The 25,421-nt window shown below is 47.0% G+C and overlaps 1 protein-coding gene across 1 annotated transcript in view; it reads right to left on the minus strand.

Moving 5' to 3' along the window:
- The window catches only part of LOC119400107 (uncharacterized), a 76,448-nt gene that overhangs the window by 6,737 nt on the left and 44,290 nt on the right, over positions 1–25,421 (minus strand). The window contains exons 11-23 of the mRNA XM_037667051.2: positions 25,068–25,367; positions 23,854–23,960; positions 22,447–22,646; positions 20,818–21,085; positions 19,389–19,562; positions 15,120–15,151; positions 10,742–10,848; positions 9,889–10,057; positions 7,606–7,787; positions 4,596–4,811; positions 3,449–3,549; positions 2,098–2,203; positions 1,276–1,425 (exon numbers count right to left, since the gene is read on the minus strand). Coding sequence (XP_037522979.2) covers positions 1,276–1,425; positions 2,098–2,203; positions 3,449–3,549; positions 4,596–4,811; positions 7,606–7,787; positions 9,889–10,057; positions 10,742–10,848; positions 15,120–15,151; positions 19,389–19,562; positions 20,818–21,085; positions 22,447–22,646; positions 23,854–23,960; positions 25,068–25,367 — 2,112 coding nt within the window. The remainder of the gene's footprint in view (positions 1–1,275; positions 1,426–2,097; positions 2,204–3,448; positions 3,550–4,595; positions 4,812–7,605; positions 7,788–9,888; positions 10,058–10,741; positions 10,849–15,119; positions 15,152–19,388; positions 19,563–20,817; positions 21,086–22,446; positions 22,647–23,853; positions 23,961–25,067; positions 25,368–25,421) is intronic.

The following is a 25,421-nucleotide window of genomic DNA, read 5'->3' on the forward strand; positions in this document are numbered from 1 at the left end:
CCACACTCGTCACTCTGCTTCGTTCCCTCCATGACGACTACGCTCGTAGACGTGGTCTCCAAGTGATGGCGATGACTCGGCAGGTGTAACTGCCTGTCAGGTTTGAGTGCATCCGCCGTATCCATAGAGTGCTCGGTGGAACCAGGTACAGATCGGGCAGGGGCTCGGCACCATTTACCATTAGCCCGTCCTTGAACCTGCACATAAAAACCCACGGAGAAAGTGCTCAAGTTTTGTTACGATGGTTGAGGCAGCGTTTGTGACTCGCAGGTACCATATCCAGGTGCGATTCCCGTGAAACGTACCTGAATGAGCAGCTCTGAGTCTGCCGTCACTAGGAGCAGATATTTGAGACAGATAAAGGACAAAGAAGAGCTTTGAACAGCTAAATATATCCATGCACAAGTCCGTTTGAGAATATGTTGCCAGAATACAGCGATAACTGGCACATATGTTTATTTTCAATTTATAGGCTGTGTGTGTGTGTGTGTGTGTGTGTGTGTGTGGTGTGTGAGTGCGTTGCGTGCGTGCGTGCGTGGTGTGTGTGTGTGTGTGTGTGTGTGTGTGTGTGTGTGTTTGTGTGTGTGTGTGTGTGTGTGTGTGTGTGTGTGTGTGTGTGTGTGTGTGTGTGTGTGTGTGTGTGTGTGTGTGTGTGTGTGTGTGTGTGTGTGTGTGTGTGTGTGTGTGTGTGTGTGTGTGTGTGTGTGTGTGTGTGTGTGTGTGTGTGTCTAACCCGGATTGAAAATATTCCGTCTTAAACTTCAGCGTTTAATACGGGGCAACAGTAACAAAAACCTCATTCGTACCACGTGACGTTGTATCCAGGCGCCTTCGGTATGCAGTTTAGAAACACCTCCTCATCTTGGGCAACGGCTACGTCGCCGGGAATCTCCTGCATGAGCTTAATGGCCGGAACCAGCGTCCTATTTTGCATGACTGTGGCGTTGCCTGCTGCCACTTCCGGTAGACTGTCTGCGTGCAACAGAGATATAAAGGTGAGAAAAGAAGATACATTGTAAGCGCAAGTGATATTGAATGAGTGCACCTAACTCGGCTGGTTGGTACATCATTGAAAATTTTAATTGTTGGTGTTTTACGTCCCAAAACAACGATATGATTATGAGGCACGCCGTAGTGGCGGGCACACTCTCAGCAATGCTTGAAACGAGTTTGATAACGGTGTTAATAAGGGACTCGCGAGGAGGCGCCGCCAGCTTTACGAAGCTGGGCAAACGAAACTGGACAATCGCGTCTAGGCACTAACCGCGACCTTACCTTCCGGGAAGACGAGCTGGAAGTTGGCCACGAAGCCTCGCGACTCGGTGGAGTTGTCGCTGTGGAACTTGAGTCGCATACGGTTCTCGGAGGACACCAGCTCCGTGTTCTCCCCTTTGTCGCCGCACAGTCGCCCCAGAGATCGCCAGCCTGCAGGGTCGGGGCGACAAATAAATGGCACCATGGAACACGACAGTCGAGGAAAGAGGGAGAGTCCTTGAAAGGAAAGGCGCAGATTTAGACACCACAAAAGTGAGACAACAAGACGAGCGTGCTGCCCAAATTTTCGCCTTGCCTTTCATGACGCTTCGCCGACTAGCCCCTCAAGAAGTACTTGTAAGAGTGAGGAGGGTGACGGTGTGCAAGGTTGTGAGTTTATACGTCCTAAAGCGCACCATAACGGAACTTGCGGTCCCCATCACATGCGGGATGGTCACGTGACCTTAGCGGAAATGTCACGTATGTCGTCATTCGTAGAGCGGTACGTCAATGTCGACTCTGGTTCTGGTTGTACGTATAGTGCATGATGCTGGCAAAATTGTAAGGACCGCGAAGCGGCCCTTCCTTGGCTAATTTCCTGTTGGATTTCCTGTTGGATTTCCTGGTGTCTGACATAATGTAGAAGCTTGGACGTGTTGGTGCAGCATCGGAAGGAGCACAGCGCAACAGAATACGGGGAGAAGGAAGGGCGAGCCACACAAAGCGCTGGCTTCTGCTTACTGTACGTGTGCGTCGCCTTTCCTTGTCCACGGGGTCTTCTATTGAGCTGTGTTCCTTCCAGTGTGTGACATAACCACAAGAAGTATACCGTCGTGCACGTACCGTCCTGCTGTCCGTCCCAAATCTCGACAAAATCGAAGGTGCATTCGTCGTCCGGTTCGAGCGAGAAGTCAACAAACCGCAGCGCCACCTTGGCCTCCCGCGGAGCCTTCATGTCGATCAGGCAGCGCGCCGAGGCCGGGTAGTTGTTGGGGTAGCCGGGTGAGGCCACGGTACCAGTTCCCAAATCCCGATGTCACCGCACAGCCTGTACGGGGACACATGCTCACCTGAATTATCTCTCTCTCTCTCTCTCTCATGCGGACCTGAATGAACAAAAAGCAGCCGAAATGCGTACTTTCTTTTGCTAAACATGTTATTTCTGGCGCAATGCTTGAAAACATGAGATATGACAGAGGAGCGCCAACTACCGAATGTTTGTTGAAGGTAGGCAGCTGGAATCCAGAAAACTTCCAAGCATGCGCAGTGGCGTGAAAGAGTGACGTCAGACATGTCATCAGGGAAGCTGTTCATTAAAAAAGCGTAACGCAGATCCATATAACACAATTGATGTGTCATATGTATTGATGTTATACGGATCTGAATGGAGCTTTTTAACCTCCCTGCCTTTCACTTAACTTTCTCTTTCCCCCCCCTCTCTATCTCTTAATGACAGCTTCTGCGAGGACAGTGTTTGACGTCACTCTTTCGTGCCACTACGCATGCTTAGAAGTTTACCTGTTTCCAACTTTTACCGTCGATAAACGGTTGGTAGTTTGCGCTACTGTGTCTCTTCTCTGTCCTTTCTTCATGTTTCAAGCATTGCGCCAGAAATTACATGCTTAGCGAACTTAGGCGTCAAGTCGCAGAGGAACAAATTCCTTCTAGCGTGCCCTTCTAAGGACATAGAGGTTCTATGAACACGAATATGTGCCTCAGACAGCCGGTCCACCCCGGTCCGCAGCCTTCTAAGCAAGACTTCTTGCGCCCTAGTAAGGTGAGGGGGGAAGTACACTGGCTGTCATCTCAACGTGGAACTGGTCGCATTTGCCAATGGTTGCCATGTGTCCATACTGCTCCGTACCAGTGATGGACGCAGATGCGTACCATCTCTTGTGGACATAATGCTTGCATTGAGAACGCTCCCGTCTCCTACTGCAAGTGGGCCATTGCTACAGTGTCACGACCTGCCTACTCCTTCGGGAGTAGAAATAGAGGAAAGGTAGATAAGAGAAGAGAAAGATGAAAGAAGATAGAAAAGAAAAGAAAACAATTCACGAAGACTTGGACAAAAATAGGTAAAAACACGAAAGAAGACGTCTATGAACGAATGGCCAGATCCGAGCGTTCACTACTCGTTCACGCAACGACCGATTCTTGTTTGCTCGTGGTGTTTACCTCCTTCATGGCTGACCTTAACGCCAGCGCTGTCGCTTCTGTATTCGAGGAGGAAACCCCGACTATTTGTCAAGTCGTCGGACTTGAAGTGGACCAAGGACGCTGCTGGTCGTAGACCTAAGGGTCCGTTGCTGGGATTCCATGCAGAACCGTCCGAGCGACGGAGAGCCTTCGAATAAAAGAAAGAGGACAAACAAAACGTAGCTGAAGCCATATCCAATCACTTTTTATGTGCTCATCATGAAAACATCAGTTGGAGGTGGTGGGGCAGTAGATATTGAAAAATCACTATAATCGCTTAACGTGAGCGGAAATAAAAACACATTTGTCTGTAATGAAAAGGAAACAGCTCTTTATGGGCTGTCTTAGTGCGAAATGAAGCATTGTGACAGCCGGGCTTGTCAGGTGCTTTCTCCAAGGTGTCCAGGGATATCGGGAAGCGATGCAATCACGAAGTCACCATGTTCCGGCAATGCCATGCATACAACGGTTATTCGGAAAATACCATTATCGATGCGTATGGTGACTGGGCATAGCCAGATACACAGAGGACCGGCGCCGAACTTCTACAGAGTTGAATCTCGGCGTTCCTCCTCTTTGTCTCTTACTGTGCCGCGTCACAATACCGGCCGATGAAACCATATTCCATAAAGCCCGTTACCAAGCACACAACCTATTGGAACATTCGACTGGTCATTTTCGAGTGCTCCAGTGCGCTCTGGCGACGCACGTTACATTTCAGCTGGTCGTAGTGGAGCGCTGAATACATTCGGCTGGGTCTTTCAGAGCACGACGCTCCAACTTGGGGCGCTCTGGGGCGCTCTCACTTTGAACTCCTAGCGAGACCGACATCTCACCACGTGACACACGTCACCGCGTCTTGTGTTGCAAGCAGTCACGTGGTGACTGCTTGCAACACAAGACGCGGTGATGTGTGTCCTCTCCCGGCCTCCGATTGCTCTGGCAAGCAGCTGCTCGTTCGGCTCGCACACGCGTTTTCTGGCTCTGATCAAGAGCGGGCTCTGCATTGTTGCAATCCGGGTCAGAGCGCGGTGTCACCCAGCCGAATGTACCATTAGTCTCTTAGTAACATACAACGGCGTCGCAGCTACAGTTCTTTACAAAGTGTATAACTCTCAATAAACCAAGCATGACACACGTACCTTCTGATGGGCCGTCAAAGACCTCGACGAAGTCGAAGGTGCACAGCTCGTCCTCCTCCAGCGTCAAGTCTTTGAAGCGCATGACAATGACGCGGCCAGGATCGACGTTAATTAAAGTCCAGCAGCTGCTTTTGTGCGGGTATGGGAGCGGGTATCCCGGGCTCGTGACGTTGCCTGCTTCTCCCACCAGGGTGTCACCGCATTCTTCGGCAAGACCTGCATTGCAATTGACGCGATGGTCGACTACCTGTCTGTCGCGTAACGGGGGATGCGATCATTGTTAGCAAAAGAGCAGTGTCACTAGAATCTGCAGCTCATGGGGAAGCACGGCCGCTGCTTGTTTCCATACCATGAACAGCGCAGCAGCAAAGCTTCCGGTCGTCGCCACATGTAGGAGAGTCACGTGACTTAAGCAGAAACGTTGCGTACGACGGCATTCCTAGAGCGGTACGTCGCTGTCGACACAGGCTTTGGAAGTAGGGATGCTGGCAAAATAGTGAAAACCGCGGAGCCGCTTAGCTGCCCCCCCCCCCACACTCTAAAAAATATCTTTCGACTCTTTTTGGTGAATCTTGACGTAACACGTATATGACCCCCTTTAAAGAGACACGTGACTCTCTTGGGAGAATCGTGTGACTCAATATGGAATTAAAGTGCCTCTCTAAGGAGAGTCATATACGTGGAAAGTCAGTACTCACCAAAAAGAGTAACACATACTCTCTTTTTCTTAGAGTGCAGTCACACGGGCCTACTACCGGCACTGGCAGAATAGCGATACTCATGCAACGCCTGACCGAACGTTCGCTTTCGCACAAATTTTACGGTGGCGGTATGACGTCATACGCGGCGTTTCTGACTACAGCGCGCTCCTGGGATAGCTTGGAACATATTTCTATTGTACATAAGCTTGCACTAAGTCACGCAAGCCACAGCGAAGATGGACGATAATGAAGTCTAACCCCGTTGTTTCTAGGTTGTTGCTAGGCTTTAGCTAGAGGATGCTAGGTTGTTTCTAGGTTGCTTCTAGGCTGTTGCTAGGCTGTTGTTAGGCTTTAGTAGGTGACGCTAGGTTGTTTCTACGTTGATTCTCTGCGCAGAGAGGTTCGAGTTAAACCACAGACAGTCACAGACACGACACAGATGCCCAAACCCCAGGGACAGAAACTCGCGCTGAAACCAAGCGTTCACACCTCCCATAAATCTACGGGCACGTCGTCATTCGCGTAGGGCTTCCATCGCTTGGGGGTCTTCTCGCAACCGCCGTTGCCTTTCCCATTCCCTAGTACTCTCACTGTATTTGTACGTACCACTGGAGCACTCCGTACAGATACTTCAGCGAAGCTGAAATGTGCGGCCACAGTGTTTATTACTGGGTTAATCCCGACGATTTATTAAAGCTTTTCTCAATTACTGGTTACGTCTGTGTAGAAATCTTAATTTGTGTTTGCCGCCCGTCTATTGCCTTCTTCATTTTTAGTGGTCCAGTGGTGAGTAGTGGGATTTGCCCAATTTCTGTGGTACATACCCGTTCATGATGACGATACTTTTTGTACACACTGTACACACCGAAGTTTTTATGGCTGGCTGTTAAAAGGAAGACACGACAAGAAAATACGGGCATGAAATTGACAGGACCTGTCCTTCATGTCCGCGTTTTAGTCAATCACATTTCTTCTACAGTAGGCCCTTTTATATGTTCTCTACCTAATGAGCCTTGTGAGCCACATCGCTGTTGCAACATGCCATGCATGACTTCTTGGCTTTTGCCCGAAGAAGGGCCTCCTGCCCCTAGAACTGATCAAGCTCTTTGGACCTGTCAAGCCATCTCATGGCCACGTGAAGCGACTTTGCAAGGTTCTCAAATCGGAGGTTTGGTTACCACTCGTACTGCGCTACATGTCAGGGTTTTCTTGTCGCCTCTTCCTTTTCTAAGTGGCGTTTCTGCGCCAGGTCATGTGACTGCCGCAAGGGACCGCGACCGGAAATTTTGCATTTGCACTATTTAGGATTTGGAAACGTGCCTCGGTGTCACAGGAATGTTTCTATGAGAACTGCAAGACGGGAATAAAGAGGAGTAGGATATTTGACCTGACGTGCGGAGCGGGCTCCCGCATGTGTGCAGTCTGCATCGACCGAGCGACGAGGCTGTCGCGTAACGTTTTTAGCTGTTGCGCTATAGGACAGCATAGCCTTTATTCCCGCGTTCTCGGTCATTGTGTGCATAACTGTTGCCTGGCAAACACAGTTGTTCCTTCAGGTCATGGTACCGAGTAGTAATGCTTCCACCCCACGCCCACCCCAACTCCCCATTTTTATTTCTTTTACTCACGTTTCATAACGCTCCTTACTCTGTGTGAATCAAGGAGTATTGGTTGGTCTTTCGTCTAAGCGGCTTTTAGTGCTTGCGACATTCCGATCCCGCATTTTCTCAAACCCAGTGTTCAACACGTAACTCCTATTACATTAGCACACAGACGCCCGGCCGAGGCACTGTTTGTTCCCGCCTGAGTTTGCTTCCTTCGTCATTTATTAGTTCAGTTAATTAATCATTAGGTAATTTCCCTACGATTGCCTTCGTTATCATTGTCTGTTGGGTCCATTCTGATTTACGCAGTTCTTCCAACACAACTCGGCCTTTGATGAAGGGCCCCACCTCCAATAAACCATTTTTTTTAATAATAAATGTTGTCTGTCTCTCTCTCACCAACACAGAACACAATGAATATTCTTTCAGCTCGTCGCATTTTAGGTAAATAGTGCTATGCCATCCCCGCGCCTCTCGGCGGATTGGTTTTGGAGCTGCTACGGCAGGTGATACCTGGTTGCTTCTGACCGATACACAAGGCGATCCATGGTGGCGCTACTGCGGCGGCCCCTGGTGCATGATCTGCAGACTTCTCGCTCTAATAGGCCTGCGTTATTTGCGCCAACTTAGCCAAAGTAAAATTGCGTTGTCGCTGACTTTTACGGTAATAGATTCGCGTCTGTAGCATTGATGGAAATAACTCACTTGTGGGGTCAATTTCTGCGTAGAACTCCAAGGAGAACCCTTTTTCTTCGTAAGAATCGTCCGACTGAAAGACGACCGTGACGGTTGAGGAGTTGGTGGCGATCGTGTGGTTCGTCAGTGCACCGCACAGCCTACCCGCGGACTCTTGGCTCGAACCAATCAGGACGTCGACGCTGTCGAACCTGTAAGATAGTAAGAAGATAATATTTAATGAAGAGAAAGGAGGAGAGGTTGGCCTGGAGAGCGTGTCTCTAGCCTGCTACTGCTCACCGTGGGAAGGGTTAAAGGGACAGACAGGGGTAGAGGGAGGTATGATGACAGGTGACTATGGTATGATGCAACGAACTGTTACTGTACAGACGTTGTCCTGCGTTTCGAATGCGCACTGCGCGCAAGTCTTCGAAGCACAGCACATCCCTGCTGAAACATTCCGTACATTCCAATAATTCTGGACGTTCTCGTACGGAATCCGTACACCATTGAGTCCACATATTTTCCGTATATTTGCCCTGTACTTCCGTAAGAAACTTACGGAAACATATGGATGTATTGGAACAGCATACGGAACGTTTCAAGTAAGGACTCTCTAGACGAGGCGAGTATCTAAGCCTGTCTCAATGAGAAACTTCAATAGGAACGAGAGAATAATATGATTTATGACGGGGACGTTTGCTCATAGCAAGGGTTGTGTTCCAATTCTGGACAGCATTGTAGACAGTCTATGCTGACAGCTGAGAAGACAGCATCGAGCCCCAGGTACTCTGAAGAATGAATGCGTCTGGATGACATCTGCGCGACGTAGCGCCACCTCGCTCCGAGAGGAGAAAAGCTAAGAAAAACAAACGCAACTGTTATTTCTTTAACTTCTTTCGTGTTCAAATCTATTAAAAATTGAACGTAGCTCACATTGAGCGCCCGGAAAAGCGCATGCTTGTGTGCAGACGACCATACCGGAGAGATCCGAGCTATCCGAGAATTTCGCTGAGCCGCAATCTTGTTTGGACAGCACCGTAGCGTGCATCTTTTTTGTCTCCGATACCATCTTCTCTAAGCTGTCTATTCTGACAACTACGTCAGAATCTGCCTTTTTCATTTTCTTGTACTACCCTCCGCCGTTTTGGTAGGGCTTTGGTCGGGGCCGGGACAATCGGTATTGCCAGAACGAAAGCCTGCGAGGTGAACAGGTGTTTCGTGACTTTTCCGCTAGGGGAAGGGTGCATGCGCTGTGGCATCATGAAAGAGGCGGATTGGAATGGGAATTAAGATGGCTGCTGTCCACTTAGCTGTCTATTTAGACGTCTACCATGAGTATTGGAACACACCCAAGGTTAGCACCTTTTCTTCGCGAAAGATGGACTACAGTGTACATAAAATTGGCGACAGACTGGTCTTGTCTCTGCCGAGCTCGACTGGCTGCCAGCGGCGGCCGCGTTTCGATGGCGGCGAAATGCAAGCACACCCATGTACTCGCATTTAATTGCACGTTAAAAAACGCCGCGTGGTTGTAATCAATCCGGAGTATCCCACCATCCCTCCACGTGGTGCCCCGTGATCATACCGTCATCTTGGCACGTAAGACACCAGAAATTATTATTGTACTTGTCTCGATTATAGAACCATAGGTGTGCGCAGCGCTCCCCATTAGGGGGGGGGGGGGGGTATCGCAGCCCCCGCCCATCGTTAGTCAAGAATCCTAAGGGCGACAGTCTTCATAGTTATTGAAAAAAAAGTTAAAAATGAAGCCATGTCCGTGCTTCTCACAGCGGCCTGCCTTTGGTTCCTGGCTTTCCTGAAGTTAAGATCGCAAGTAAACAGCTCTTGGAATGCAACATCAGGGACCTTCGGCTGCCATTATCGTCAAACACTTACGTGGTCATAACTGAGTAAACGTATGGGACAGACTTAGCCCCCCCCCTCCTAGTTGATTAAGGGGGGGGAGGGGGCACGTTCATGTACAGAACTTTTAGTCACCAATGACGACCAGAATATCGAAGCGAACTTCGAAATCCCTGACATCACAAAGACGTACGGCGCTCAAAATTAAAGTTTTAGTGGAATGCTGACTCATCGTTCTTTTCAAAACAATTTCCGATATAGCTTCGAAAGGACACTTTCTGTTTGAACTGGTTTAGTGCATTTATTGTAACAGAAAGGATAGGCTTGGCATATTCGGCTGGAGTGTTGCCGCGTGGTGTCACGTCCTTTTCGCGATCAGTGAATGCATAAAGAAACAACGGCAGTGTCCACGAAAACCTTCTCTTTTTTTTTTTTTTGCAGACTTACTCGCAGTCGGGTGACTCTTCGATCTGTACATTAAGAAATCGGAGCGTAACGTTTCCCTGGACTGCGCTGATGACCCAACGGCACAGCTGATCCGAGTCGTAGGTCCTCGGGTAACCAGGTGAGTATAACTTCGCTGGCTGCGAGAACGCCGTCAGGTTACCTCCGCAGTCTACAAAATAGGAGAACACAACAAAGCGAGAAAACGTCACCATGTTACCTCATACAATCACGTTAATAGTGTAAAGAAATAAGGGGTTTAGCAATGTCTAATGTGGGGCTACCTGCTAAACAAGCTCCGCAATTTGTCAGACATAATGTACATGAAGGAAGGACAATAACTTCGTATAAAAAATACCAAGACACCCTGTGTAAAAGAATGGAAAGGTGCTTCCGTGTTAAGTTCTACACACATTTCGAACGTAGGAACTCGGCCACTGTTCTGTTTTCCTGAAATTGGCATACCGTCCTTATTTTATTTAGGAGCACATTCTTACTATATTTTAGTAGTATACGCACGGATGCAACCACCAGGGCTTGCTTTAATTTTGCTTCTTCTGCGACGCGCCGAAATTTGACCTGACCAGCTCTAACGTTACAAAGGACGAACACACAGGCGTACCTTTAGTTGGTGCATAGCTGCCGGAGTTTTTAATTATTTATTTTATTATTAAAAATCCTTTAAATGCATAGAGTCACTACTTGAGGGGGTGATGGTTCGTGGAACAGAAAATGCGCTATAGAGAATTGTGACAAAAAGTATTGCATGTGGGCAGAAAACCTCGTCCCGGTGCTGTCAGGAGATGACACTTAGCATGCACTTCAGAAGCAGTGTGACCAATTAACTGTCACTCACCCCTGAATTCGCGCACGACCCCGGGCTCGGGTGTTGTCATGTACGGTCTCCTGCCTCTCAGAATGCTCACGGAGCCGTTTGCGGGGTCTATGGACAGCTGCAGACACCTGCACATAAGACAGCATTCACCAGTGAAGCCACTATACCACCGTTACCGGTGGAGTGACGGTTACTGAAGTACGATGTTATATTTGGTGATAATTTGGTGACTCCTGCAAGTCCCGTTATTGTGGTTCGATTCCGGAAAATTATTCGATTCTTTTGATGTGCTGCCTCAAAATGGGCGCGGATTCCCCACCCTCTTGCCGCTGAACAAAATTTTGCTGGCTAGCTGTTCAATTACTCTTCAACACAAACAGACCTCACCAGTAAAATAAATTAGGCTCGTTTACATAAGTTTTTATGATTCTGAAGGCTCAGCAATGAGATGAAATAATGAAGCAATGATACGACTTCTTTGATTTGTCTACGACGCTTGTGCAATCCGTCGTCGATAGATATTTCACAGCGAAATTAAGCTATTATGAGATCGCAACAACAGCCGTTTTTGGCGTCGTGGTTGTCCGCCGCCGCCGCCGGTGTTCGTAATCGCTATCGCGCGAAATAAGAAAAAAATATTCATAATAGAACGGGGTTCGAACCTGGACCCTCTGTGTGGCAGCCCAGTAGTCTACCTCAGAGCCATGCCGGTGCTTGAAACTAATAATAATAATAATAATATCTGGGGTTTAACGTCCCAAAACCACGATATGATTATGAGAGACGCCGTAGTGAAGGGCTCCGGAAATTTCGACCTCCTGGGGTTCTTTAACGTGCACCTAAATCTAAGTACACGGGCCTCAAACATTTTCGCCTCCATCGAAAATGCAGCCGCCGCGGCCGGGATTCGATCCCGCGACCTTCGGGTCAGCAGTCGAGCGCCATAACCACTAGACCACCGTGGCGGGGCCAGTGCTTGAAACTCTTTTGCAAAAATATCCTGTACAGGCTTCATGTCAGGAACGAACCAGATTAACACATGTAAAATAACAACCATGCAGAAGAGCAAAATAACAACCATGTATCACAAAAGGTGAATTCGGTAACTAGGCATCCCACAATGCGATTTGCGCATCGAGTGGGTCGTTGAATGTTTCCAACCCATTACAAAGGGATCAGCCGTAATTCCTCGTCGTCATCAGCCACAGCATCAACAAAGTGCACATAATGCCTTAAAAGTGTTTAGCGGATACCCCCATTCTCCACAGAATGACGAAAAATGGCACAGTGGCTGCTTCCCCTACTTCACAAAAATTATGATGATTTATAGCGTAGTAGGTACCTCGCAAGTGCACATGTATAAGTTGCCAAGGAAGCCCATAGGCCACCACGATCCATTTCCTCGGGGCCTCAGTAATGTTCTTTCCCTCCTTCTCGCTCTTTCTCACGTTAAAGCATGTTATATAGTGTGGTAGAAGAGCGAAATAACGACCGGACGTCACACAATGCGAATTACGTAACTAGGGGTCGTTTAAAGCTTCCAACCCATTACAAAGGGCTCAGCCATAATTCTTCATCGTCATCAGCCGCCGCATCAACAAAGCGTACATAATGCCTTACAGACGATTAGCGGGTACCTCGCTTCTCCGCAGAATGACGAACAATGGCGTAGTGAGTGCTTCCCAACTTCACACAAATTATTATTTATAGCGTAGTGGGTACCTTGTTGCACGTGTACTTGTATTAGTAGTCCCAAGAGAGTTTATAAGGGGCTCTAGAAATGCCGCTCTTCCAGCTTTCGCTGTGAATGTGCCGTGCTTTCCGCGCAGGCCTGGCATTCTTTTAAGACCATGCATGCTGGGTTTATGAGGCCTCGAATTTAGGCGTTTTACTACACTTGCTCACTGCTTAACGGGTCCGTACATTCGCTCGAGCTCTAAGGGCAGTGGGAGCCTTTCGTCTGTCGCACAATGGATGTAGGGCATTTGCTGCTCGAAGCCCCATCGCAGCTTCCGTTTTCTTTAAGGCGATAGCCTTAGATGCCTCATCAAACGCGAAAATTTAGCGTCGACGTCGTCAACAAGAATGATACAAAAAATTATCATCACGTGATGACGTCAAACATTTAAACATTTGTAACGTTATCATGTCGTCATGATGACGTCACATAACGGGGCGTCACATGATGACTTCATCACATGACAACGTCGCTTGGTTAAATGTGGGCCGATCACGGAGCCAGTGCAAAACCAGGCGAGGTGCAGAAAGCTTGCAATTCATCCGATCCCGGAGGCAATGCAAAACCACGTTAGGTACCGAAACTTTCGGACAGAAAGGGGAGGGGGGGGGTCACTACATCTACTGAGAAGAAAAAGATGACTTTTGCCTTCGAGTTGTCTTAGGCGAAAGCAATAAAGACCCTGTGAGATTTTTTTTTTCACTTCTGGAGTGGCTCTCTTCGGAGCCGCTATTGCATCTGCCCGAAGAACGAACCTTCTTGACTTCAAGAAGATTCATCTTCCACGTCTAGATAAATTACTCATCTTGCCCACGCCCCGCCACGGTGATCTAGTGGTTATGGCGCTCGAATGCTGACCCGAAGGTCGCGGAATCGAATCCTGGCCGCGGCGGCTGCATTTTCGATGGAGGCGAAAAAGCTTGAGGCCAGATTTAGGTGCACGTTAAAGAACCCCAGGTGGTCGAAATTTCCGGAGACCTCCACTACGGCGTCTCTTATTTATTTATTTAAAAATACCTTACAGGCCTCCGTTGAGGCATTGTGTAAGGGGGCAGTACAAAAAAGTGGACTTCCGAAGCATAACACAACAAAGCACGAGGTCCGTAACATAACACAAAGTTCATGAACAGCGGTCATGTAGCAGATCACGTAAGAAGAGCAGTACAATATAATTAATGAGTTCATCAGCAATGGTAACAAAAAAATTAAAAGAAATCAACAACACTGGCAAATATAAGACATATAATAAAGAAATATTCATCTAGTCAAGCACAACTGAAATCGTACAGTACTAGAGTTAAATAGAAAAAGAAAAGAAAAAGAAAAGCGACACTGCGGTGCTATACAATAAGAAATTGCAAAAATGTTACGACACAATAATCATATCGTGGTTTTTGGACGTTAAACCCCAGAAAAAAAAATCTTGCCCTGCAAAACCATCCTTCTGAATTGTTTACTCCTTGAGGAAGGGAAGTTTCTTTGAAAGTGGCCGTGCGAGCGTAAAAATTCACGGATGAGTTATCAACAGTTGAAGCAGCTGATAAGCTGAGACATGCCTAAGTGCGCGGCGACAATTCCTCCAGAGTTCGAGTAACGTATATGCATGTCTGGGGCACATTGAACAACCGCCGGGGCGGGCCCAGCCTGCTAACCGCCGACAGCGTAAAAATATAGCTTCGCGTTGGTATCTTTGCAACGCGACACTCCAAAGAGGAACTTAGCGTGGTGTGGAGATTAGAAGACGGGTAAGACGGGTCACCTCGTCCAGCTCTGAAGGATCGCCTCCGGCTTGTGATCCCCTGTGAGCTGCATATTCTTGTGGACAACCTCCAACGAAACTGTGCAATGAGGTGTTTTGTTGGTCTGCGACGACCCAGTTGTTGTTTAGACCGACATAAAATCAAGAATGTTGATAGGGGGTTTAATACAAAAAGATGTTCCTGGTGGTATTAGTGGTGTTAGTGTTGTCCATTTCGGTTCACTTGTGCCCGCGACTGCGTGTGCAACTTTTTTTTTCTCAGTCATATTGGGTCCTGCCTCGTGCTTCGACGCTTCTTTAAACATCGCGCAGCCAAATTTAGTCACGTTAAAAAAATTTTGTGATAGTAATTTGCTATGGCAAGTGTTCAATACAAAGGCTAGGCCAAGCTCTTTTAACACCTCGTTTGCCTCACATTGGCTTGAATTCAGAAAACTGGCCTTTCAGACATGGTCGGCCTCACTGAAACGATTTTCTCTATAGTTTTAATAGTTTTCTATTGTATCGTGTCTGTTTTTTTTTTCTTTTGTATTGCATACACCTCCATATTCACTAAATACGAAAATGGGCAACTAAACGTGAAGATATAATAGAATTGGTTGCTGGACGATTTAACGGTAATGGTATGCACGTCAAATAACAACAGGTGGCAGAACTTTCCGGAACCCTCCACTGAGGCGTCTCTTACAATCATATCGCCCTTTCAAGACGTAAAACCCCAACAATTATTATTACTTTATGGTATGGGTGCCCATATTGCAGTAATAACGCAAAGATTTCATTGGGTAAGGTGTGGGACATAATAAATCCTGAGCCCCATTTCACAACAAAACTTCAGATTTTGCTAGTAGTAAGCACAGGCCCAGTCGGCTCGCATTCAGAGTGGTACTGGTCAAACGAACCTCTTGCACACGGAACCGTTTGGAGACGAATGCTGCAGAGCAACTGAAGATTTCACCACCCAATGAAGTTCTATGCATATTAGGAAGCCCATATTCGGTGACGGCATCTCCACGGCTGTGTACTTACGTAGCTTGGCTCGCCAAGATCACGACGGTCGCTGCAAAGAACACCGTCCAACGTCGCATGTTCCCAACATTCCTACAGTCTCCTCCACTCGGCACCTGTCTGCTAGCGATTGTCTGCCGGCCATTGACGCTCACTTTCTTCGTGAGGACTATGTTCGAAAAATCACAGCTCGAACGAAGCATGGTCACATATTCTTGTTCCATAATTAATTCCCACACGAGATCACCACACGCAACAAAAAATCATACTGTTGCCTCGGCTGGCGAATGTGCACAGCGCACTCTGAAGCGTCGAAAAACACTGGGTGAAGAAGGCTATGTTGACTAACTTGCAACTTTGTCGTCACTTCCTGCATCGATATGCGTCACTTCCTTCGAGGAAATATGGAGAAGGCAATGCGGGTGCAAGAAAGGGACAGAGATTAAAAGGGGAGGCGGGTTTATCAACGAGACTGCCGATTCATTATCTAACCAACGGCAGCCTGCTTCGCCACCGTAAGCTGAGAGGTGTCGTACGTCGTAAGGATGGTGCCGGAGAGGAGCTAGTGGCAACGTTCTCCCCCAACCCACGTCATTCGACCTGTCAAGAATAAACAGCTAAACGTCCGTCTCGGTGGCACAGTGCTTAAGTTTCTCCATTCTATCTTACAGCGCACCCTGGCACACGGACGAAGAAGAGACACACGAAGACCATGTGTCAGAGTGCACTGTAAGCTATACAATGTATCTTCACCAAATAGCCCGGTCAAAAACCTGGCTACAGTTAAGTCACTCGGCTGCTGACCCGAAGGTTGCGGGTTCGATCCCGGCAGCGGCGGTCCCATCTTGATGGAGGCGAACTTCTAGATGCCACAGAACTAGAGTCTGGCCTAGTTGGTGCTTACTGTTTGGCATCTCGACCGCACACAGTGTGCTGTGCGATGTCAGTGCACGTGAAAGAACACCAGATGACCGAAAATTTCCAGAGCTCTTCACTCCGGCGTGCCTCATAATTGTATCGTGGTTTTGGCCCGTAAAACCCTAGATATTATTATTATGAAACAGCAAATAGGGAAAACGAAAAAATATCGCGAAGACGGATAGAGGCAATGATGAGAAACAATGTTAAACGACACGCTCCTTTTACTGCCCTTCTCTTTTTTCTTGTGCTCTTTCGTCGAGTCGTTTTTCATGGAAAAACAACAAATTTGAAGTGTAATAAATCATAAATCTAAACCTTGGCGAGTCCAATGCAAAAGCGGGAGCCGACAGATCGAAACACAAGTTGCAATAAAAGTTGGATAAACAGAGGTAAATTGCCTCAGTGTGGCTGGCTGACGTTTCGATAGATGGACATATGTTTGTCAAAAGCGGCTTCGTCATCCTTGGTAGGTTGCATTTAGAGGGTTAGTGGTTGACGTCACGTAGTGTCGCTGCCGGCGCCTGTCATCTGCAAAAGAAGAAACCACGTGACGAAACCACGTGGCGTCAACCACAATGCCTGCAAAATGAAGCCACAAAGGATGACGGGGTGCATTTTGACAAGTCCACCAACCGAAACTACCGCTAGCCAGTCTAAGGCAGTTTACACCTCTGCTGATTCTACTTTTATTGCAAACCTTGGCGAGATAACACTCCACCAAGACTGGCTTACTGCATACGAGTGATTGCGACGCGAAAGACACTTCGACAAAGACGTAATAATGAGGGGAAAAAACTTTATTCTATGGCATGACAACACGGTCACAGGAACCTCGGTGACATTTGGTACATGAACATGAATATAAATGTTTCGCGGAGAGAATAATAATAATAGTCGAGAAAAATGAGGAAGTTGAAATACCACAAGAGGGCGCCCCGCGCACAGATATAAATACTGACTACAATGTACGCCTAGACACACCGGTTCGCAACGCAATGTATAAAACAAAATTAAAATAGAAAGAGCGAGAGCTATGTTACGTCGGCGTGAATGTACGACTCCGCTTGTCTATGACGTCACGTTTCTTCATCTGGCTTTGTTGACCTACAAGTTGACGTACAATGGTTCACTACTACTCGTAGAAAAGTACTGACTCTCCGCAGGAGCAATAATCCTATCCGGCATATAAAGGTAAGCATGGACATGTGGACTCCTGGATCTCATAGGCTTTATCTAGATTGAGCTTTTCTCGTGAGATGGCACACACAAACAGAGCAGTGGAAGATATCACATGTATACTCAAGATGTCATGATGGAGTTATTAAAAATGAGTCTACTTGCGACTGGCTTGATCGATGCTGTAGTTTTACGTTTAATTTGAGCCACTTCTTTAAGAAAGAGTTTGCTTAAGTACTACCGCAATCACGCTTAATAGGTATTTGCTTCATAGGCTTGAGCATAATGCTGATGTGCAAATGAACATAAAGCCAGCATCAAAAGCTTAGAGACCATGATACATAAGAAAAAGCTGAATATTCCCGCTTACTCGGCAGGCAACCTTGAATTTATATTTTAGATCTGTCCTAAAACGCGCTAACAACATGTACAGTGCAATACGATCGAACGCATTCACAAAGTTACTGAAAAATTCAAAGTTTTCTCAGACATATAGTGATCTCTAAACTTTTGACGTCGACTGTACTTCTAAGCGATTCCCTGGAACGGAAAACAACACCGCTATACTCGCTATCAATCTTGCGTGAATACACTATAAATGCAACCATGCTGACGGTACAAACGCTGCTACCTATGCACATGTTAACTTCGCGATTCTAATCAACGCAATCGCACCATTTCGAAAAGCGCACGAGCGATGGTAATGCCTGGACTGCTCCATTATCACAAGATACAAGCGCAGGACCAAGTATCATACGCCATGTCACCCATTGGCGTCAAAGCTTCAAAACGTCTTCTAGCGATAACTGAAAAATACGTCTAAGAGGGCTCTCCGAAAAACTAAGCGCCTCGACATACTGGCGAAACAAGCACACACATACACACACAAATACACATGGAAACACAGAAACAGTGACACGTAAGAAAAAGTCCTTATCGAATAAATTATAAACAGCAGGACGGTATAAGCAGCGTCTGCCACATTACTGCATTTGGGACGTGTTTACAAGTCCTGCTCTCGGTCGGCAAACTTTTTCTTGCCGCGAAAAAGGCACTTAGCTGCACAGAACAACTTGCTTTTTGATTAGGCAGGAAAGCTAGAATTGTTCCTCAATGTGACGTAAGTTCCAGTGCAGGACTTCCTGGAACATGAATCAGTGTTACACGGCACGGCACAACCTTTATACTAAACGCCCAGTTGTATGCGTTTTTAACAATGCCATTACGTGTGGTCAGGAAGCATCGCGATGATTGAATAATCAAGTAACACATGCTTCGGCAGAGCATATAGTTCACATAAAATATCCACTGAATGCCCAAAGACCAGTAGAAAATCGGCCTTAAAAGCCTGCTATTCAAAAAGAAAGACTCTGAGACGTCGATATTGTTAACTGGATGCCCGTTCTCATAATGCCTCGCCTCGAACAAGTTCATGTAGACACATCTCTGCTAAACTCTTACCCATCACTTCCATTGCAATTGTTGCACATAACCAACAATTCCACTGCGTGCCAGGCAATTTTCACATTGTCGCATCATCGCATACACCACAGTCTATTTACCAAGCACTTGATCTTTCTTTCTTTCATTTTTTTTTCTGTAAAGCTTTACAAGTATGTGGTTATATCTACTACGATCACCTTTCTCTCAAACCTTCCTTCTCATAAATGATGGTTCATTGTCATCAGTGATAACGTATCGAAGGCGACGGTCCCTGCCTGTTATCGACATATTAACTATCATGTGTTGACAAGTGCTTGCGCTTTAGCAAGCTCGTCGGTTCAACAGGAACACCACACATGTGTTGGTCCAGACAACGATGTCCCGGCAGACGTTGTTCAAGGTGTCCACACTCTGGTCCGATGATCCCACAGCACGGCACAGTTCTCGTTGGGAGCAGCGTCGTCGTCTTCGGTTTCACAGGTCGCGCGTTGCTCGTAATCGTTGAGCAATCAGTCCTGAGCTCGCACGATCGATGTATCCCTCAAAATGAAAGAGGGAGAGGGTATCGACGCTTTGATCTAGTAAAGGATCTTCTCCTTAATCCAGCTGTGGTAGTTGCTGACCTTGGCGTAGTAGCCGTAGTGGTCCTTGCGACCGCACCCAACACCCCAGCTGACGATGCCGATGAGGTACCAGCGGTTCTTGCGCTGCACCACGAAGGGACCACCGCTGTCGCCCTTGCAGGCGTCTCCCACAATCTCCTGCTTGTAGCCGGCGCAGAACATGTTCCTCGTCACCTGAAAGCCGCCCAATGACAATAAAAGTGTTTAGAAGACTAGAAGACGTAAGCTAATGACCACTCAGTGCACACGTGAGACAATGTGAGGTCATTTTGATTTTTCAAGCGCTCTCCTCCACGGTATGAATTGAGCTAGCTAACACGGACAGAGTCACCTGACACCGACAGTGTGATGTCAGCTGACTCAGCTATAGTACTGTACACAAGCCCTGCCTGGGAGTATGCGTAGTTCTACAAAATGAATTGTGAGCAGATGCCAAAAAAAAAAAGAAAGCCTGCTCAAAAAAGCACAAAAGAAATTCGTAAACATAACCAGCTCGCTCTCGATTACATCCTTATAATAAACATTCCTGCAGACGTTTCAAAGACCTGCAGAGTGCCGTAACAGTTTATCAGCCCAATTCCTTCGATGCCTAGGAACCTTGCTTGACTTTTATTTGCCCTGTCTGCTGCATAGATCTGAGCTGTTAACGACAAACAGCGTCTGGTAACATTTCACAAGGTGCCCAAACCGAGAAGAAAATTGTTTTCGTAGCTGAAACATTTGAGAAGCTCCGATATTTTACAGAGATACAGGACAAAAAACATGCAAAGATTTTGCTTGCATTTTCCTACAATAAGAAAGGTGCACATTAGTTCGAATTGTCTTTTATTTCTTTTGAACTATGTTCTTTACGATACTAAATGCTCGGTATCTCCTTCACGAGAGGCTTCCCCTTCTCGCAAGATGGCAAGATGTTTTCCTACAGTCCCCAACAATACACCACGGCCAAAATCAAATGGCAATAGTTGGTGGCATTGTACTGCTGTACTGCTATGCACGAGGTCGTTGGTTCGATTCCCGGTCGCAGGGGCCGCATTTCGGTATGAAAGAACGTAAAAAACGTCGTCTCACTTAGATTAAGGTTTAACTAACCCCAGTGTGTCAAAATTATTCCGTAGTCTTCCACTCCACCAGATTTCACAATCAGATTTGTGCACGGTTTCGGCGCATAAAACACGAGCATTCAGTTTATGAACACAATAGTGTTTTATGCCACGTTTTAAGTCACCAAGAACTGTTCCACGTCATTTCCGTCACGGAAGTGGCATCAATAAAAGAGCACGATTTTATGAATTTCGAACAAGCATGGGGGTGGAACGTGCCTACCACTACACCATGAACGCAAACACCATTGCGTCGCCGTCAGCTTCTTAGAGATAGGTTGTGCTCCCACAGGAAGAGTCGCTCGAGTAGCGTTCAAGTATCTTACCGGGTACTGCGTGGACGCTTGGCAGGTCTTGTGGTCGATGATGGGCAGCCTGATCTCCTGCAGGAACCGAGGTAGCGTGTTGACGCTCTCCGTGAGCTGTCCCCAGCCGGTCACGGTGCCCAGTTGCACGTCGCCCGAGCTGAAGAAGTCGCGCTCGATGGTGGCGCTGTCGCCCAGGCACACGGGCAGGATGAAGTCCGTGAAGGTGACCCGGTCGGCAAGCTGCACCAACGCGATGTCGTTGTCGAACGTGTTCACGTTGAAGTTCCTGCGAGGAGAGGGTAGCCGTGGAAACGTTGTTTAGTTGGTTACCGGTGTTTCAAACCTCCCCCTCACTTCAGAGTTTCATCTACGATTACAGCAGCTGTTCAACTCATCTGAAAAGAAAAACTGTATGTTTCATGCCTCGCCTTTTTATGATCTAAGGAATAGTTGGCGCAATATTTATGCACCAAGTTCAACATCTCTTTATATGATGTCAATAAGGAAAGCTTGCTCCAGCTTTTACTCCTCTAAAAATAACGATTCGCTGCGAACTAGAGTGTTTTTATTTGTACAGCCTGCCGGAACAGGTTTTAGTAATAGTTAGTCTCAGTGTTAAGTGCTCTAATCGTGTCATGTATCACCCTAATAGCATTCAGACTATTCTTTTCCAGCATTAGGTTCGCGGTTGTCCTCGCACGATTTCTTTAGTAGACTGATAAAGGGCACATGCTAACAAAAGAAACGTGGAGGTTTCAACTTTTCACTCTGAGACCGCGCACATGCTCTCCTCAAGAATGACAGTAGGCTTAAAAGAACGACGTTGCACAACTTCAACATGCCTATACAAACTATCAGAATCGGATCTAGCACTGTAAATAAATGCGAACACTTTTCTTCACATCCGCAATTAACAAGGACAGCATTGATGTAAAAGTCAATTCCACAAATTGTAGTGGGTGTCGTTCCTGTGGACATACGTCTCTGAGGCTTAAAAGCAGTTTATGGAATCGGGGGTCGAATTCACCCTAACCTTTCTGTTCAAAGGTGACCTTTGTCACTCGCCAGCTGCCTTTGGTAATCACATGTCCAGCTTCACGATTGGTTACGACTGGATCGCATAAACGGTTCTATCATACGAGTTTTTTTTTTCATGAATTCGAGTTTTGGCCCTATGGCAGCAGATGCTCCAAGTGCTGGAAGTCGTTTTACCGTGATCGCTCTTCTTAGAATCTAACAGTGTCTCTTGTGTGAACATCGTGATGTTACTTCTGTTACGTGCGAACGTACCGGTCGTGTGAACATTTATGCTGCGTTAACTCTCCTGTTTCGTGAATATTTATATTGTCACGTATCTTCGGAGGTCTAGGCGGCGTTTCTTGCCACCACAATATTACCACCACAGGTGGCAATATTTTACTACTGAGACTGAGTATAAATGCCGATTAACGTGTTTGTTTGTTTAATTTTGTGATTGTTGAAAGTTTTACGAGAACTATCATGTAAGAGGAGAGTAGACGCCAACCTCTCCTTAAATACATTCATTTTAAAAAAAGGCATTACTGCGCATGGCATGGAGGTATCTTTTTTTTACATGTTATGAGTCATCTTATGCAAGCAGCTGTTCTTCCTCCGCATGCTACTTACGGGTGGAAGTGCACGTCGGCAATCTTGGTGACCATCTGCTGCGGCTCGACCACGGTCTGGTCGTATTTTCCTAGCCTCACTTCCACTTCGTCGATGCGGATCTCGTCCCGCTTGAAGCAGTGCGAGGCAGTGAGCACCCACTGGTCGTTCACCAGGCTTCCGCCGCAGAAGGCCTTGCGCAAGTCAGTCCAGAACATGACCTGCACGAACATAGCGGAACACACTGTGTAACCACCGACTAGTGCACTCCAAATAAATGATACTAATAATTGTTGGGGTTTAACGTCCCAAAACCACGATATGATTATGAGAGACGCCAGAGTTGAGGGCTCCGCGAAATTTCGACCAACCGGGGTTCTTTAACGTGCACCTAAATCGAAGTACACGGGCCTCAATCATTTTCGCCTCCATCGAAAATGCAGCCGCCGCGGCCGGGAATTCCAAACAAAAGCACTGAATGAAAGGGCATGTTGCTCGCCCAAGTGGCGTTTACTTGAAGTGACATTGCAGATCCAAGGCACAATTATTCATACAACTACGTCTGTGATGTGTAGTTGCCTAATTTCTTGCGATTGTGCCTTTGCGCTACAATATATCTCCTAATTAAGACATTCGTTACAATGAGTCCTAAAGCCACAAAAAAAATCGCAGGGTGGGTCTCTTATGCATTGGCATAAAGTGGCTTGAAGGCGACAACCATCTTTTTCTTCTTCTTCTTCTTCTTCTTCTTCTTCTTCTTCTTCTTCTACTTCTTCTTCTTCTTCTTCTCAATTGATTATATTCATCTTCTCTTCCCCCACTAAAGTTCCCTTCACTTAACGTGTCTTTGCAGTGCCTCCAGGATCGAAGGCATCGCAGCTTCACCTCACATGGTTTTACAGCCCTGCCTCCGAGATCGCCCCACATTTGACCAATTGACGATGTCGTGTGATGACGTCATCGACTGACGTCATGTAATTTAGAAGAACAACAACAACAACAATTTTATTCATTCAAAGAGATGTTACACAGCAACATAATATACAGAAGGAATGTGACGTCACTATGGCAGTCTATGACGTCGTGATGATGTCATGAAGCCATAATCTATGATCACGTGAATTTTCTGTTGGCGACGACAGTCGCTTTTCGCGTTTGATGAGGCGTCTAAGGCTCGCGCCTTAATGAAGCAATTAAGACAGTCGTATTCGACCTGTCTAGGATCAGTAAATGCATTTCAAGGGTCCGCAATGTCATCCCCCAAGTTAGAGTTTCATTTCTCCATTTGCGGAAGACAAGACCAGAATAGCAAAAACAGGTCAAAGGGATGGTTTTCCATCTTTCACGTGAGCTTCCTACCCCATATTTCCCATGCGTAAGTGGGGTTTCTAGTTCCAGCATCACAAAGAAGATAGTCATCGAGCTCACCTGCCAAGGGTAGGCCCCCTTGATAGAGTCCATTCCACCGACGATTTTTCCATGCTCGACGTGAGGCTTCGTCATGTTGGGACGTCCCACAAACGGAATTCCGCAAACTGGGAAAAGGGCAGAAGTTCTTCATTGATGCTGTGTTTATCCTTTCCTTTATTTAAATACTATCGCTCAGCAACTCCGGTATTTTCTTCTTACAGGTGCTCAGCAAGTGTAAGTACAAAATACAAAAGGGATAACTGCGCTACCTGACACACACGTAACAACCATAGACACACACAGGCGCCTGTGTGTGTCTATGGTTGTTACGTGTGTGTCAGGTAGCGCAGTTATCCCTTTTGTATTAAGATGCACCAACTCGCCCACCAACAAGTTCTTGTAAGTACAAATGCAGACAAAAAGGGACTAAGACCTCCAGACCCCAGTACACCGGAAACCAGCCAGCAACGAAGTACTTAGATAGCAGGTATTCGTGTCGAAACCATGAGCTTTCCAAAGGGAACTTGTGGCTCGGACCTCCCAAGTGTGTTAAATAGTAGCGTTTGTTTCGCTGGCGGAACAGTGCCGCGTAGGAGGAACAAAATTATCCAAGAGGTAACACATGACAAAGTACTTACTGTGATTGGAAACTCAAATATTTACTGTTTAACTTGAGTCCCATTACTATTTACCTAAGGAGAGGCATGAGAGATCGCTCTCGCGGGCAGTAAATACCTTAAGGGTGGTCAGTGCACTACTTATTATAGAGAGATTATACGATACGCCAAAGTACGTGGTCACTTCATTTTGCTGAATATAGGGAGTCCTACGTTCAAGATGCCAGCCAATGTTCTTGGCTCAGTGTAATCAAATGCTGCTATCCCGAATTCCTGTGTACTCGTACAGAGAACAGAAACTACAATATAGCAAGGTTACCTACACTAGACTTTCAGTTCGTTACATTGCACAGTGAAAACATAAAGAGGGCGCGATGAGCGCAAGATAGCGCCCAGACGAAATATGTCATGTGGTTCCTTCTTTCCTCCTTCCTCTCATATTTCACGCTCAATCACACAAAGGCATTTTATGTAGGGCCACTAACCACAATCTTCTATATAAAGTATGGCAATGCAGGACTGGTTACGTTTGTGTGTCTTGTATTTCACGAGAGAGGTACGTTATACCGCCTTCAACTCATAAATGCACAAAGATGGTTGGATCATGTGACTCACTCTCCTCGATGTTCACCCTAGGCAGCACCCTGAGCAGAGCTGACTCCTGGACGGTGCAGTTACTGCGTCGGTCGGTGGCCACGCAGGTGTAGACGGCGGAGTCCTTGGGCATGGCGTCGCTGATGTAGACCAGCCCGTTGCCGAGGTCCCGGTACCGGTTGCTAGTCGGGAATGGTAGCCCGTTGCGTAGCCAGCTGATCTTGACGTCAGAGGAGGGCCGCTGCGGCGCCTGCGCCGTACAGTGCATGATGGCCGTCTCGCCATGGGGGATCTCCTGATCCTTGGGACTTTTGCGGAAAACTGCGTTTGTTTTAACAGCGAAGCTGTTTAGGCCTGCCGTAAAAACTTTGCGGG

This window comes from Rhipicephalus sanguineus, chromosome 7 (genome assembly GCF_013339695.2).
Source record: "Rhipicephalus sanguineus isolate Rsan-2018 chromosome 7, BIME_Rsan_1.4, whole genome shotgun sequence".
Classification (NCBI taxonomy): Eukaryota; Metazoa; Arthropoda; class Arachnida; order Ixodida; family Ixodidae; genus Rhipicephalus; species Rhipicephalus sanguineus.